Source organism: Mchenga conophoros, linkage group LG11 (assembly GCF_057382185.1).
Source record: "Mchenga conophoros isolate Kocher_MC1m ecotype Shallow Benthic linkage group LG11, M_conophoros_male_GT1.1, whole genome shotgun sequence".
NCBI lineage: Eukaryota > Metazoa > Chordata > Actinopteri > Cichliformes > Cichlidae > Mchenga > Mchenga conophoros.
In genome coordinates, this window is record NC_140536.1 from 1,339,293 (window position 1) to 1,352,927 (window position 13,635).

Sequence of the window (13,635 nt, forward strand, 5' to 3'; positions counted from 1 at the left end):
TCTCAGTAACACCTGACATTAGTATGATCATACATTATCATTGGCATTTGTTGCAGAAAGAGCCTGATGATTACAGAAAGCAGAACATTGTTTCTGTGCCACTGATGAGCTCTCCTGTTTTGCTTCATGCTTCTGTGCTACCCTTGCTCAAAGAATAGATGACCTGAGATAATGTTAGGAAAATATAATCAGATCGAAGTGACAGCAAACCGTCTCTATAGTGAGGGACAAGTTAAGCTATGTAGCAGCAGCCTAACATGTCATTCACATAATAATGACAACTTTGCTTAACCATGCTCATTGTGAACTGTACCTGGCTGTTTGCAACATGACTGGAACAAATTCACTGAGAAACAGGCACAAGAGATTGGGTCACATTGTTGCATCCTCCAAGGTTGCAGTTTAGCTGAACTCAATTTGAATTGAAATTTTACAAGCCGGCAAATCTGGGGATCATAAGCTGAACAGCTGCTTTAATGCCGAGGATTGTTTTAAACCAAAAATCAGGGGCACATTCACAGATCCATACACAACACACATATGAAATCCAATACACAATATCCCTTCTAAGTGTTATAGGATTGAAAAGGAACACTGCCACTAACCATAATATAATAGCAACAGAGATTGGTCAGTGTCAGTGTACGGTTATAATGCTGTCATCCAGCCAGTCTCGTCAGCGTATCCTTGTCATGGTTGCAGGGGGGCTGAAGCCTATCCCAGCTACCACAGGATGAGAGGCAGGGTGCACCCTGGACTAACACATAGACACAGACAACAATTCACACTCTTAGTCACACCTCCACCAATGTTGTTATTAACTCTGCATTATTAACTAATGCTGATAAAATGCTGTCATTTTATCAATAAAGCAACACGTCTTCATAACAGTCTTGTATTTACCCCAGAGGATAATGGATTACAACCGTGACACACTGCAGAAGTTTTATCTACTTTATTGATCATTATTAGATGTCATTAGAATCAGTAGCATCCACTCCAGAGTTTTTTGAAAAGTAAAACGTCTTGCACGGAACAAAACCTACATTATGCTTTTCCATTTAATTGTTCAAATGACTGTGTGTCGGGCTGAGTCGAGATAGAGGGCTGGTTCCCCCTTTTACTTCAACACAAACCAAATCAGGTCAGGACGCTTAACCGTAGACCAATCAACCTTTACTAATCTAATGTCACTTTTATTTAACATGAATAAACGAGAACTGTCTTTGCTTGAAGAGTGCTTTGAATGAGAGGGATCACCAGGGCTGGCGTGGGCATGATGGGAATGAACCATTTGATCTGCTGAATATTAATGCTCCTTCAAGATTATAAGGATTATTAGTTCTTTTCTCGGCTGGCGATGGAGTTATTTTCAGAACCCATCGATTAAATTACAGCGGGAACTGCCTTTGATATGAGCACATCCACATGACGAGGCACTTTGGATTATCAGTGCTGCTCAAACCCACTCCCCAACCATTCTATGGTAATAAAATCGAAAAACACACAAAGGGAATTCAGATGAGAATTTTTAGGCTGCATCTTGATAACTGAGCTTTTCATTAAGGAATCAAATTAACAGCAACATGATCTCAAGCATGCTGGCATAGCAATGCTTATTGATTTGGGAAGTGTCTCTGAACATTAACTAACCTTTGTGTTCTTTCCTTTGTCTCCCCAGGTAGGAAGACCATTCTTGGTCTCTTTCAGTGTATACTCTTGTGTCTTTATGCAGCTGCAGTAAAAATATGTGTGTGTGTGTGTATGTTCTCTGTTAATTGTCACAGGTTTAGTCCCTACGAGTGGTATAACCCCCACCCTTGCAACCCTGACTCGGATGTAGTGGAAAACAATTTCACCCTGCTTAATAGTTTCTGGTTCGGAGTTGGAGCTCTCATGCAGCAAGGTAGACGCCTCTGCCTCCCCCCTTTTTCTAGCACAAGTCCCACTTTTTTGCTGGGGGTCAACCTTGCTCTTTGACCAGGCCCATGACCATGCATGGGGGCCTCTGTGCATGTAGCTAGATGCTTTACGTGTAGTCCAGCAGGATGGTTTGAGAAGACTTTGAGCAATGTGATTAGCATATGACAGTGGTGCTCCTGCATGCTTTCCTTCTCCCTCCTCACATTCCTGACCTATTAGCAGCCATCACAACAGGTAGGTATCCCCACCCAAAACATGTGAGATGGATCAGATGTATGACTTTCTGTGATAATGTAAACTTTTCTGTGTTTGTTTTTTTCCTTCTGCCAAATCTTCTCAACTAATCAGCACCCTTAGATTGAGAAAATTAACAGAAATGGAAATAGAAACACTTTATGATAGCACTTTCTATCACAGATCAGTAATAACATGGTAACAGTAGAGTAACAACGGGGAAACAAGACCGCAATACTGTGGCAATTTCTAAGTTATTACAATTCAGTTACCTGTGGTAGTTTTTGTGTAACAAGCAGGAAACAGAAACTGCTTGTTTCTATTTAATAGCATATTAATAAGCAGGTAAAAAAAAACTTTTAAAACAAACTTAAAGTTTAAGTTTTAAAAGAACAACAATGTTAAAACAAGTGTGATGTAATTGGCAGTTCTTTGAGCAACAATTTCACAGATACAGACTGTCCTATTGAAACAGTGCACCATTATGTTTATAATCAGAAATAAACCACTACAAAATTTACTGGTGGTAAATAGCTGTATTCTGAGTACACCACACCTCCAACCCCCTCACCTTAACCGATGAAAACTGGAGTGTTATACACACACACACACACACACACACACACACACACACACACATATATATATATATATATTTGAAAGTATAACTAACCACATCTAGTTCTCTATCCATATTTGCAATAATAACGGTGAGCTTATTTCATGACGATCTTACTTTTATGCAATCTTAGTTTTTAGAACTACTCTAAGTATTATCTGGTAAGCTAACGTTAGCTACTAACCTGCTGTTAGCTGCTTTGTTCGTGGTGTAAGTTGACAGCATGTGATGAAATAAGTACAACAGACATGGTCCTAAATATAAGTTAAGGAATTAAAAAAGGGTTTTATTTACCTTGCAGTCCGACAGCAGCAGTCTGCCACCTACTGGCAGCCAGCTCTTTGCCGGCTGTTCTATTTATGCTTATTACACACAACCTACCACAGGTGTTTCCAGGTAATACTCACTCACTTTTCAAGTTTGTCTTAATAGGTTATTAATATATTATTGGGATTTGATGTTATATTAGTTATTAATTTATTATTAAATAACAACGGACAGTTTTGTATTTTGCAGCTCTGTTTCTTTCTTATTTCACAGAAACTACTGCAGGTAACTGAATGTAATAAAATTACCACATTATTACGTTCTTGTTTCTGCATTATTACCCTACTATTATCACTTTATTAGCGAGCTGTAGTTCCACATTATTAACCCCAGATTTGTTATCCAATTACATATATTTAAGCGTAACAGTACTCAGCTGTAACCACTGTTGCAAAAATGATATTACTTGGATATTAAGTGGTTATTACTTCGGTAGTTGCATACTAATAACTTAGAAAATACTACATTGTTACGCTCTTGTTTCCCATTGTTACTCTACTATTACTGCATTATTACTGAGCTGTAATAGAAAGTGCTACCAACTTGGTATACACTTTTTTTTTTGCGACCAATATCTTATATATTTAATAACACAATAAGAGATATGCTGTATGTCATATCATAAACATTTGCGTGCAAAGCCTTGAAAGCATGGTATATACTGTATGTATGACTTGCAACAAAACACTGGAATGGAGCACACAGGGAAGTAGCTGCAAGCTTTGTTTAATGGCATCTAGCTGTGCAGGTGGTTCCACGCTGCCACACTGGACTGTATATAAAAGTTAGATGTAGCTACTGCGTCAGAAAAGTGAATCCAGTAGCGGAGTGGCTCAGAGTGCTATACCATTAAGGGTTGGTGCTAACTCACATTTACAAAGTGTTCACTTTCATGAAATACTAAAATCAGTACAATGTTTTTCGCAAGTCATTATGGCTTAAACTATTTCCCATCTCATCAGTGTGCTTTGGTCTTCCTGCAAATTATGTATACATTAGGCCTCAAAGAGAGATAATGTTTTCCAATCAGGTTAAGTAGCAGTTCACGTCTGGCTCCAAAAACACCACAGATGATAGTGGCCAAGTTCGGTTGTTGTACTCACAGAACTAAAAGAATGAAACTTCTGACTATAGTAACAGTAATCAATTTGAACTTTTTCTTGATTATATAACACACACAGTATAGAGAGAGCATTTATCTGCACAACCAACAGACTAGGAAGTCGTTATTGTGCTGCAACAGGCTCCATCAGACTTTTTCAAGGCCTTCCCAGTGAAACTTCAGCAGGGTGAACTAAAATAGAGAGAATAATATAAATCACAATACCCATCGAAGTACTTTAGCTCACATGATGAAAACTGAACAGGAAAATTACAGTGCATTTTTTTATCCAGCACCAAATCACAACATCAGTCAGCTCGAGGGGCCAGAAAGTAGTCACAACATTTACTTGTTACACACCTGTTGCAGCTTTATTCCTCTAACTAATCTAAACTAATGGATTACACTTATTTTTCACCTCAGAATTATTTTTTACACCCCTAATCACAAAGTGAAAAAATGGTTGCGTATAACTCTTGTGAAATTATAAAAAGGTGAGAAAACTATTTTACTGAGGCTTGGCAGCTCTGGCATACAGGTGTGATTGTGTAGAGCTGCAGAAATGTTTGTCCTTCTGGAAGGTCCTCATCTTTCCACAGAGCAACGCTGGAGCTCTGTCACAATGACCATCACATTCTTGGTCACCTTAATCACTCAGATTGTCCAGATGGACAGCTCTAGGAACTTATTCCATTTACAGATAATGGAGGCCACTCTGCTCATTGGGACAGTCATGCTGCAGTAATCGTTCTATACGCTTCCCTAGATCTGTGCCTCTAAGTAACCGTGTCTGAGAGGTCTACAGGCAGTTCCTTGGACTTCATGGCTCACTTTGTGCTCTGACGTACATAGTTGTAGAAACATCCGACAGATGATCACTGGAAACAGAATGCAGCTGAGCCCAATGTTCAGTGTCACGCAAAAGGTGTGAAAAGTTTTATACATGTTACATTTTTGTTTTCAAGAAAACTTTGTTTCACTTTGTCATCAAGGAGTTTTGTGATTAGAATTCTGAGGTGAATAATTAATTTAATCAACTTTGGAAAATTTAACATGAAACTAATATGGATCAGGTGAAGCACTGTGAATACTTTTCAGATGAACTATACAGGTCTCAGAACATGGACAATGCAAAACTCTGCATTACTCAGCCACTCCAGAATGTAATGGCTTGGCATTTATATAGCATATGTTTCTCTTAGCTAGTGGGATGCTCTGACTTACTTATAGACCATGCTTACTAATATCTCCAGATTAGCTTGTAACACAGATCCATAAGTATTCCAGTTACTTTGAATAAGTAAATAAAATTATAGATTTTTTCATATCTTTACCCCAACAAAGCAAATGAAAACATCTGATAAGCATTCAGCATATGTTTGTAGCATCTGAAAAAGAGTTCAGTAAATGTCATGCATTGTAGCTTGAATTGTAGTTTAGTGTTCACTAAAAAGTCAGCAGAATAGATGATGGAGAGACATCATGTTGAGAAGATGTGGAGCCAGAAGACTGTGGGACTAGTCTCGACAAACACACAGTAGCTACATAACAGTATGCTGGTCTGCACTGTGGAGAGGCTCCCCTGCCGGGCGGCTTGCCTAACCCCCCAGAAAACTGTGGGACGTGCTGTTTGGTCATGACGTTACCTTGGGTACATGACAGTCAGCCCCAACCAGGCTCTGTTTGGTCTACGCTCGCCTCTCTGAAGGTCGCCCACTGTTTTCTGTTCTGGTGCAAAAGTATAAAAAGTCCAAACCTGGTAATACCTGCATCTGATTGCTGGTCATGGGTCCCACACAGAACAAACATTGTATTGTTACCAGCACTGATGAATGTGTGTTTGTTCTCATTCATGTTGAGTTGTGGTTTTAAAAATGGACAAAATGGGTGGCTGTTGGCCCTACTGGGCGACTTTATTGCCATGGTTGAATATACCTAATAATATACTGCTTTCAAATCACAAATCACTTTTCATACCATTTTAACCTTTAACTAAAGATTTAATGCCAATATAACAATATTTTAGGAACATTTTACAATTACTGTATTTTCGCAGGAATTACATTTCTTTATTCAGAACATATTTGTTTTATATTTCTTGTATTCCCGCTATTGTCGCTCCTTCTAATAGATAGGGAGGATTTATCACATTATTTATTAACTCCATAAAAATGTGTATTAACATATTTCCTGCACGTTACAGACAGTAGTGGTTTTAAATTCTACCAAACCAGTGAGTGCACATGAAAGTGTCCAACTAACACTCTCGTTAAAGATAAAAAAAAACCCCTCCTGATAATGTAAAATGGTAAATGGCCTGTATTTGTATAGCGCTTTACTTAGTCCCTATGGACGCCAAAGCGCTTTACATTACATTCAGTCATCCACCCATTCACACACACACATTCCCACACTGGTGATGGCAGCTACACTGTAGCCACAGCTGCCCTGGGGCGCACTGACAGAGGCGAGGCTGCCGGACACTGGCGCCACCACCAGTAGGCAACGGGTGAAGCGTCTTGCAGAAAGGACTCAACGACCGAGACTGTCAGAGCTGGGGCGCGAACAGGCAACCTTCCGATTACAAGATGACCTGCCAACTCTTGAGCCACGATCGGATGTGATAATTAAGCATTTAACCAATACAATCCTGTCTCTCTCCTTATGTCCAAATACTTTTTCTAGCTTTGTGTTACATCATACCACTACATATTTTGAGAGAATGTATGTTTCCATGCAATGTCATTAGTTGTGAAGGCACTGGACTATGAAAGAACGTTGGTAGGCATGAACCACCTTGTGCACACTCCATTGCAAAATCCATAAAACCAGGTTTAAGCTGCAGCTGGCTGCCATGTCTTTCACTGCATACTCCCTCCCTACTAGACAGCTCACTCAGGGACTATGAGAAAGAAAGACAGCTTGATGAGAAGTTAGTATTAGGATCAAGGATCTCACAGAGGGAGTGGCACACAGAGTTCTCTCTGACTCTAAGAGCTTTCTCTCTGAGTGAATGCGGAAAATCCCAGATTTGCTTAAGCCATTTAAATAAAATAGTCCTGCTATAACTCAGACCCACCTTTCTCATATGGGCAACAAACCTCCCTCACTCCCACTCTACCCCCACGTATACATTCATCCTCTGCATACATTCTGGATAATACTTAATGAAAAAAAGACCCTAGCATTACTTTAAGTGTCTTGATGCATGTTCAATCATCCAGGAAAGTAATTCTCCAAAAGTTGATTCTGTTCATCTGGACGTAGTGTTTTGTGGGAGAAACGTTTTGTCTCTCATCCAGGTGACGTCTTCAGTCTCAGCTGACTGCAGGTTTCCCCAATATTATAAACAGTACATTTACATAATGACTGAAACCAGCCCACTGAAGGAACAATGGGCTGGGAGGTCAGTTCCTTAATCTTAATTATGCAAATTCTCATGAACATTGATCAACAGCCACTGATCATTGACCACTGATCAATGGCCATGAGTACCATTCACAGAGAGTTGGGGAATGGCTGCAATCACAGCATTGTAAGATGGCCGGTTTGAGGGCGGAGTCAAGGAGGCCATTTACGTGAAAAGGGAAAGACCATCTCTGAATGGAGGAGGGGCCTAAGGGTACATCTGTCACCATCTTACATTGACTCCGCCCTCAAACCGGCCATCTTACAATGCTGTGATTGCAGCCATTCCCCAACTCTCTGTGAATGGTACTCATGGCCATTGATCAGTGGTCATTGATCAGTGGCTGTTGATCAATGTTCATGAGAATTTGCATAATTAAGATTAAGGAACTGACCTCCCAGCCCATTGTTCCTTCAGTGGGCTGGTTTCAGTCATTATGCAAATGTATTGTTTATAAGATTGAGACCTGCAGTCAGATGAGACTGAAGACGTCACCTGGATCAGTGACGAAACGTTTCTCCCAGAAAGCGCTACATGCAGATGAACAGAATCAACTTTTGGAGAATTACTTTAAGTGGTGTATAAAGTGTGTTATAGTGTCAGAAGTGCAGAAGTGGCTTAGGAGAAGAAGAAGAAAGAAAATAAACCAGAAACGTACTAGGGTCGAGTCAGTGCAAACTTTACAGCAGATAAGCTGAGCATCAGCTATACTTTGTAGAAATGGCCACAATCAGTGGAATCACAATAAATCTACTGAGATTTTTATTCAGTTCAGTTTTATATATATTGCATATATATTGCACCAAATCACAACAGCAGTTCCCTGAAGGCATAGTTTTTATGCAGAGTTTATCTTTTGGAAAAGCTGACATGTAATTTCACTTTGGTAATTAGTTGCAAATCTGAAAGGTCGATGAATTAAGAGAGCATTCAGTGTCTGTAAATCTCTGTTACATGCACACTCTGAAATCAAAATACTTTTTTGGACCTTTTTTACCTTTATTCGTTTACGGTACTGCCATTGCACTCTTCACAGGGCACAAGTCTTTGTACCTTATCAAGAACCTTCTTGAACCTTTTGTTAAAATATTGCACCACAGTGTTGCATCTATCCATTTTGTAGCACTGTGCATGTCATGGGAGCAGCAGCCATTTTTATGTTCACTGCACAGCCCTTTTACACGGCAGCGTGAGCCAAAAATGACGTTGCATTTGCTACCGTTTTCCACCTTTTTGTTGTCACTTCATGCACGTTGTATTTTTGTAACCTTTGTGTGTTGTGCCACTGTCACTGCAGCCAGGTCAAAAAGACAGGTGTACAATTGTATGCATGTATTTTTTTAATGACATATCAGTACAGAAGTTCAGAGATTTACAGATTATACAGAGGGAGATCCCCAAAAGCTGATTCTGTTCATCTGGATGTAGCGTTTTCAGTGAGATGAAACGTTTCTCCCGATGACAACACTACGTCCAGATGACCAGAATCAACTTCTGTGGATTTACTTATCTGGATGATTGAGCATGCATCAAGACGATACAGAGGGAGATGTTGCAACCATGTGATAACATGAGACTTATCGTATCGTATGAATCCATCGTTGGCCTATCATCACCTTTCACTCGGGAAATGCTGCTTCTCCCTTTCTCCAGCCACCACCTTCAGGTCTTCTATGAGTTAACAGTGTTATCCTCTGCAACTCCGTCAGTATATAAGACAGAATGTATTCAGAATGTTTTTAAATAGCTTAAAAAAATAAGGAATCAGTAAATTGTTGACATTTAAGAGCCAAAATAACATTTTATTATTCATTATTTGTACTGTTTTGGAACATTTGGAATATTCACCTCTTTGACACATCTTGTGGTCCAATCCAATTTTATGAAATCCTGTTATAGCAATGCTCTGTCAGAGATGGGTAGCATGAGTAAAGACTTTTGGTTTGTCTAAGGCATTAATTACTACTACTACTGCAATTAAGAATTTATTAATTTGATTGTTTTAACTAGGTTAGTTCCAAAGTTAAAGAGAACACATAAGGGAAATATTCAACCATGTGGCTGCCCACTCTGTCCAATCTTTGTGTTTGTGTCTGAGTGTGTGATCCAGGCAGCAGATGCAGAGACCTGGCCCAGTCTGGGTGTTGCCCACTCACAAACCTAATCTTGTATTCAGCCTCACCTGCTCCTCTGCTCCTTCCATTCAGGATCTGAGCTCATGCCGAAAGCCCTCTCCACCAGAATTGTAGGAGGAATCTGGTGGTTTTTCACACTCATCATTATCTCCTCCTACACGGCAAACTTAGCAGCCTTCCTAACTGTGGAGAGGATGGAGTCGCCTATCGACTCTGCTGATGATCTGGCCAAGCAGACAAAGATAGAATATGGAGTTGTAGAAGACGGCGCATCCATGACCTTCTTCAAGGTTAGTTACACTTTCACATTATCAATCCAGAGTTTTCTCATGAAAGATTACATATGGGGAAAATGTTGTGTTGGCAGTAGTACAAACACATCTGACGTTTTGCTGGGGTCCTAAACGTAATTATACAGGAAGTAAAGAAATAACGTACGTTTACATGGACTGATTCTCATATAGCACTTTTCTGGATTTCTACGCTTTTCTTCTCCCAGAGCACTCAAAGCACTGTTTACAACATGCCTAATTCACCCATAAATACAAACTTTATCTCTGTGTAAAAGTGCTTTGTATCTAACATTCACACACTCGTACTCCAGTGGATGCATTGGAGAGCAACTTGGAGCTATTATCTTGTCCAAGGATATTTGGCATGCAGATGGAGCAGCCAGGAATCAAACCACCAACCTTCTTATTTGTTGAGGACCTGCTCTACCTTCTGAGTTACAGCCCCCCCCCCCAATTTAAACCTCAAAACTACTGGGTAAGATTTAGGAAAAGATTATCTCTTGAGTTAATATAAAAAAATGATGCACATGTTAGAAGGCTTACACAGAAAACTAAGCCTTTCTTGGTTGTATGAACTAGTTTGGTATCACTATGACAAGTGATATCAAACTAGTTCATACATCCATCTAAAGGGGACGGTGGTAATAATCATTGTTGGGAAGGTTACTTTTAAAATGTATTCCATTACAGATTACATGCCCCAAAATGTATTTTGTAACGTATTCCATTACATTACTCAATGACAGTAGCGTATTTGAATACTTTGGATTACTTAATATATTATCAAGCTTTTTACAACTACATGAATGTACTATTGCTGTGTGATTTATCACTATTACTGAAGGTTACTCTCCATACCAACACCAACTAGATGTTTAAATCTTAATATAAATGAGTGACAGTAGGTGGACATTAGGTAAGGCTGCACTTTTTGCAGTGATCTCGTATAGAAAACTATTCCACGCATATATAAAACAGGTCCGAGGCTCCGAACCGTAGTAAAGGGACCTCTGGCTAATACGTCGGGTTCGTGTCGGGCTCGTAGCTGAAAACTAGCTTTACTTTGTTGTCTGGGTCACTTTGCTAGCGAGAGACAGAGAGAGGCGTTGAAAGGCTCCAACGGAGCTTATTGTTTCAGAGGAAAACACGAACACAGTAATAATAATGGATTGGATTTATATAGCGCTTTTCAAGGCACCCAAAGTGCTTTACAATGCCACTATTCATTCACTCTCACATTCACACACTGGTGGAGGCAGCTACAGTTGTAGCCACAGCTGCCCTGGGGCAGACTGACAGAAGTGAGGCTGCCATATCGCGCCATCGGGCCCTCTGGCCAACACCAGTAGGCGGTAGGGTAAAGTGTCTTGCCCAAGAACACAACGACCAGGACAGAGAGCCCGGTGATCGAACCGACGACCTTCCAGTTACAGATGCGCTTCCCAACCCCTGAGCTGCCCATCAGGCTACATGCTTTAGGGCTATGCCTGTAACACTCTGCCTGTTGCTTTCATATTAAATAATTTTTTGAATAATCATTTTTAAAAATATTTCTTCACGTCATTATGTGGGGTCTAGTAGCGGTGATATGGGCCATGACATTGAGACACAGGCATCAGAGCCTCTTAATGCGTGTTTTCTCTGGGTTTCCACCGGAGTGGAATTACCAGAAATACAGGGAGTGCAGAATTATTAGGCAAATGAGTATTTTGTCCACATCATCCTCTTCATGCATGTTGTCTTACTCCAAGCTGTATAGGCTCGAAAGCCTACTACCAATTAAGCATATTAGGTGATGTGCAACTCTGTAATGAGAAGGGGTGTGGTCTAATGACATCAACACCCTATATCAGGTGTGCATAATTATTAGGCAACGTCCTTTCCTTTGGCAAAATGGGTCAAAAGAAGGACTTGACAGGCTCAAAAATAGTGAGATATCTTGCAGAGGGATGCAGCAGTCTCAAAATTGCAAAGCTTCTGAAGCGTGATCATCGAACAATCAAGCGTTTCATTCAAAATAGTCAACAGGGTCGCAAGAAGCGTGTGGAAAAGCCAAGGCGCAAAATAACTGCCCATGAACTGAGAAAAGTCAAGCGTGCAGCTGCCAAGATGCCACTTGCCACCAGTTTGGCCATATTTCAGAGCTGCAACATCACTGGAGTGCCCAAAAGCACAAGGTGTGCAATACTCAGAGACATGGCCAAGGTAAGAAAGGCTGAAAGACGACCACCACTGAACAAGACACACAAGCTGAAACGTCAAGACTGGGCCAAGAAATATCTCAAGACTGGTTTTTCTAAGGTTTTATGGACTGATGAAATGAGAGTGAGTCTTGATGGGCCAGATGGATGGGCCCGTGGCTGGATTGGTAAAGGGCAAGAGAGCTCCAGTCCGACTCAGACGCCAGCAAGGTGGAGGTGGAGTACTGGTTTGGGCCGGTATCCTCAAAGATGAGCTTGTGAGGCCTTTTCGGGTTGAGGATGGAGTCAAGCTCAACTCCCAGTCCTACTGCCAGTTTCTGGAAGACACCTTCTTCAAGCAGTGGTACAGGAAGAAGTCTGCATCCTTCAAGAAAAACATGATTTTCATGCAGGACAATGCTCCATCACACGCGTCCAAGTACTCCACAGCGTGGCTGCAAGAAAGGGTATAAAAGAAGAAAAACTAATGACATGGCCTCCTTGTTCACCTGATCTGAACCCCATTGAGAACCTGTGGTCCATCATCAAATGTGAGATTTACAAGGAGGGAAAACAGTACACCTCTCTGAACAGTGTCTGGGAGGCTGTGGTTGCTGCTGCACGCAATGTTGATGGTGAACAGATCAAAACACTGACAGAATCCATGGATGGCAGGCTTTTGAGTGTCCTTGCAAAGAAAGGTGGCTATATTGGTCGCTGATTTGTTTTTGTTTTGTTTTTGAATGTCAGAAATGTATATTTGTGAATGTGGAGATGTTATATTGCTTTCACTGGTGAAAATAAATAATTGACATGGCTATATATTTGTTTTTTGTTGAGTTGCCTAATAATTATGCACAGTAATAGTCACCTGCACACACAGATATCCCCCTAAAATAGCTAAAACTAAAAACAAACTAAAAACTACTTCCACAAACATTCAGCTTTGATATTAATGAGTTTTTTGGGTTCATTGAGAACATGGTTGTTGTTCAATAATAAAATTATTCCTCAAAAATACAACTTGCCTAATAATTCTGCACTCCCTGTAAGATGCCGGCCTTTCTTTCTACCGAGAGAGCTAACAGTAGTGATCATCACGGCTGTGTACATTCCACCCGATGCCAACATAAACACGGCGCTCTCTATCCTGCTGAACACCATTAACGAACAGCAGCCGGCCCACCTGGACGGTGTTCACATAATTGCAGGTGACTTTAATAAGGCCGAAATAAAGACTGTGCTCCCAAAGTTCTATCAGCATGTCAAATGTCCCACCAGAGGAGAAAACACTCTAGATCATGTTTACTCCGACATCAAGCATGCATACAGACCCATACCCCTCCCCCACCTCGGTCAGTCCGACCACCTCTCCCTCCTGCTCTCCCCAGCCTACACCCCCCCCTCAGGCAC

General features: G+C 40.7%; 1 protein-coding gene across 3 annotated transcripts in view; it reads left to right on the top strand.

The window, feature by feature from the left end:
- Window positions 1-13,635, top strand: part of grik2 (glutamate receptor, ionotropic, kainate 2) — a 336,418-nt gene that overhangs the window by 254,347 nt on the left and 68,436 nt on the right. For all 3 annotated transcript variants that reach the window (XM_085290496.1, XM_085290498.1, XM_085290497.1), the window contains exons 13-14: window positions 1,788-1,906; window positions 9,822-10,039. In XM_085290496.1, the coding sequence (XP_085146622.1) occupies window positions 1,788-1,906; window positions 9,822-10,039 (337 nt within the window). The remainder of the gene's footprint in view (window positions 1-1,787; window positions 1,907-9,821; window positions 10,040-13,635) is intronic.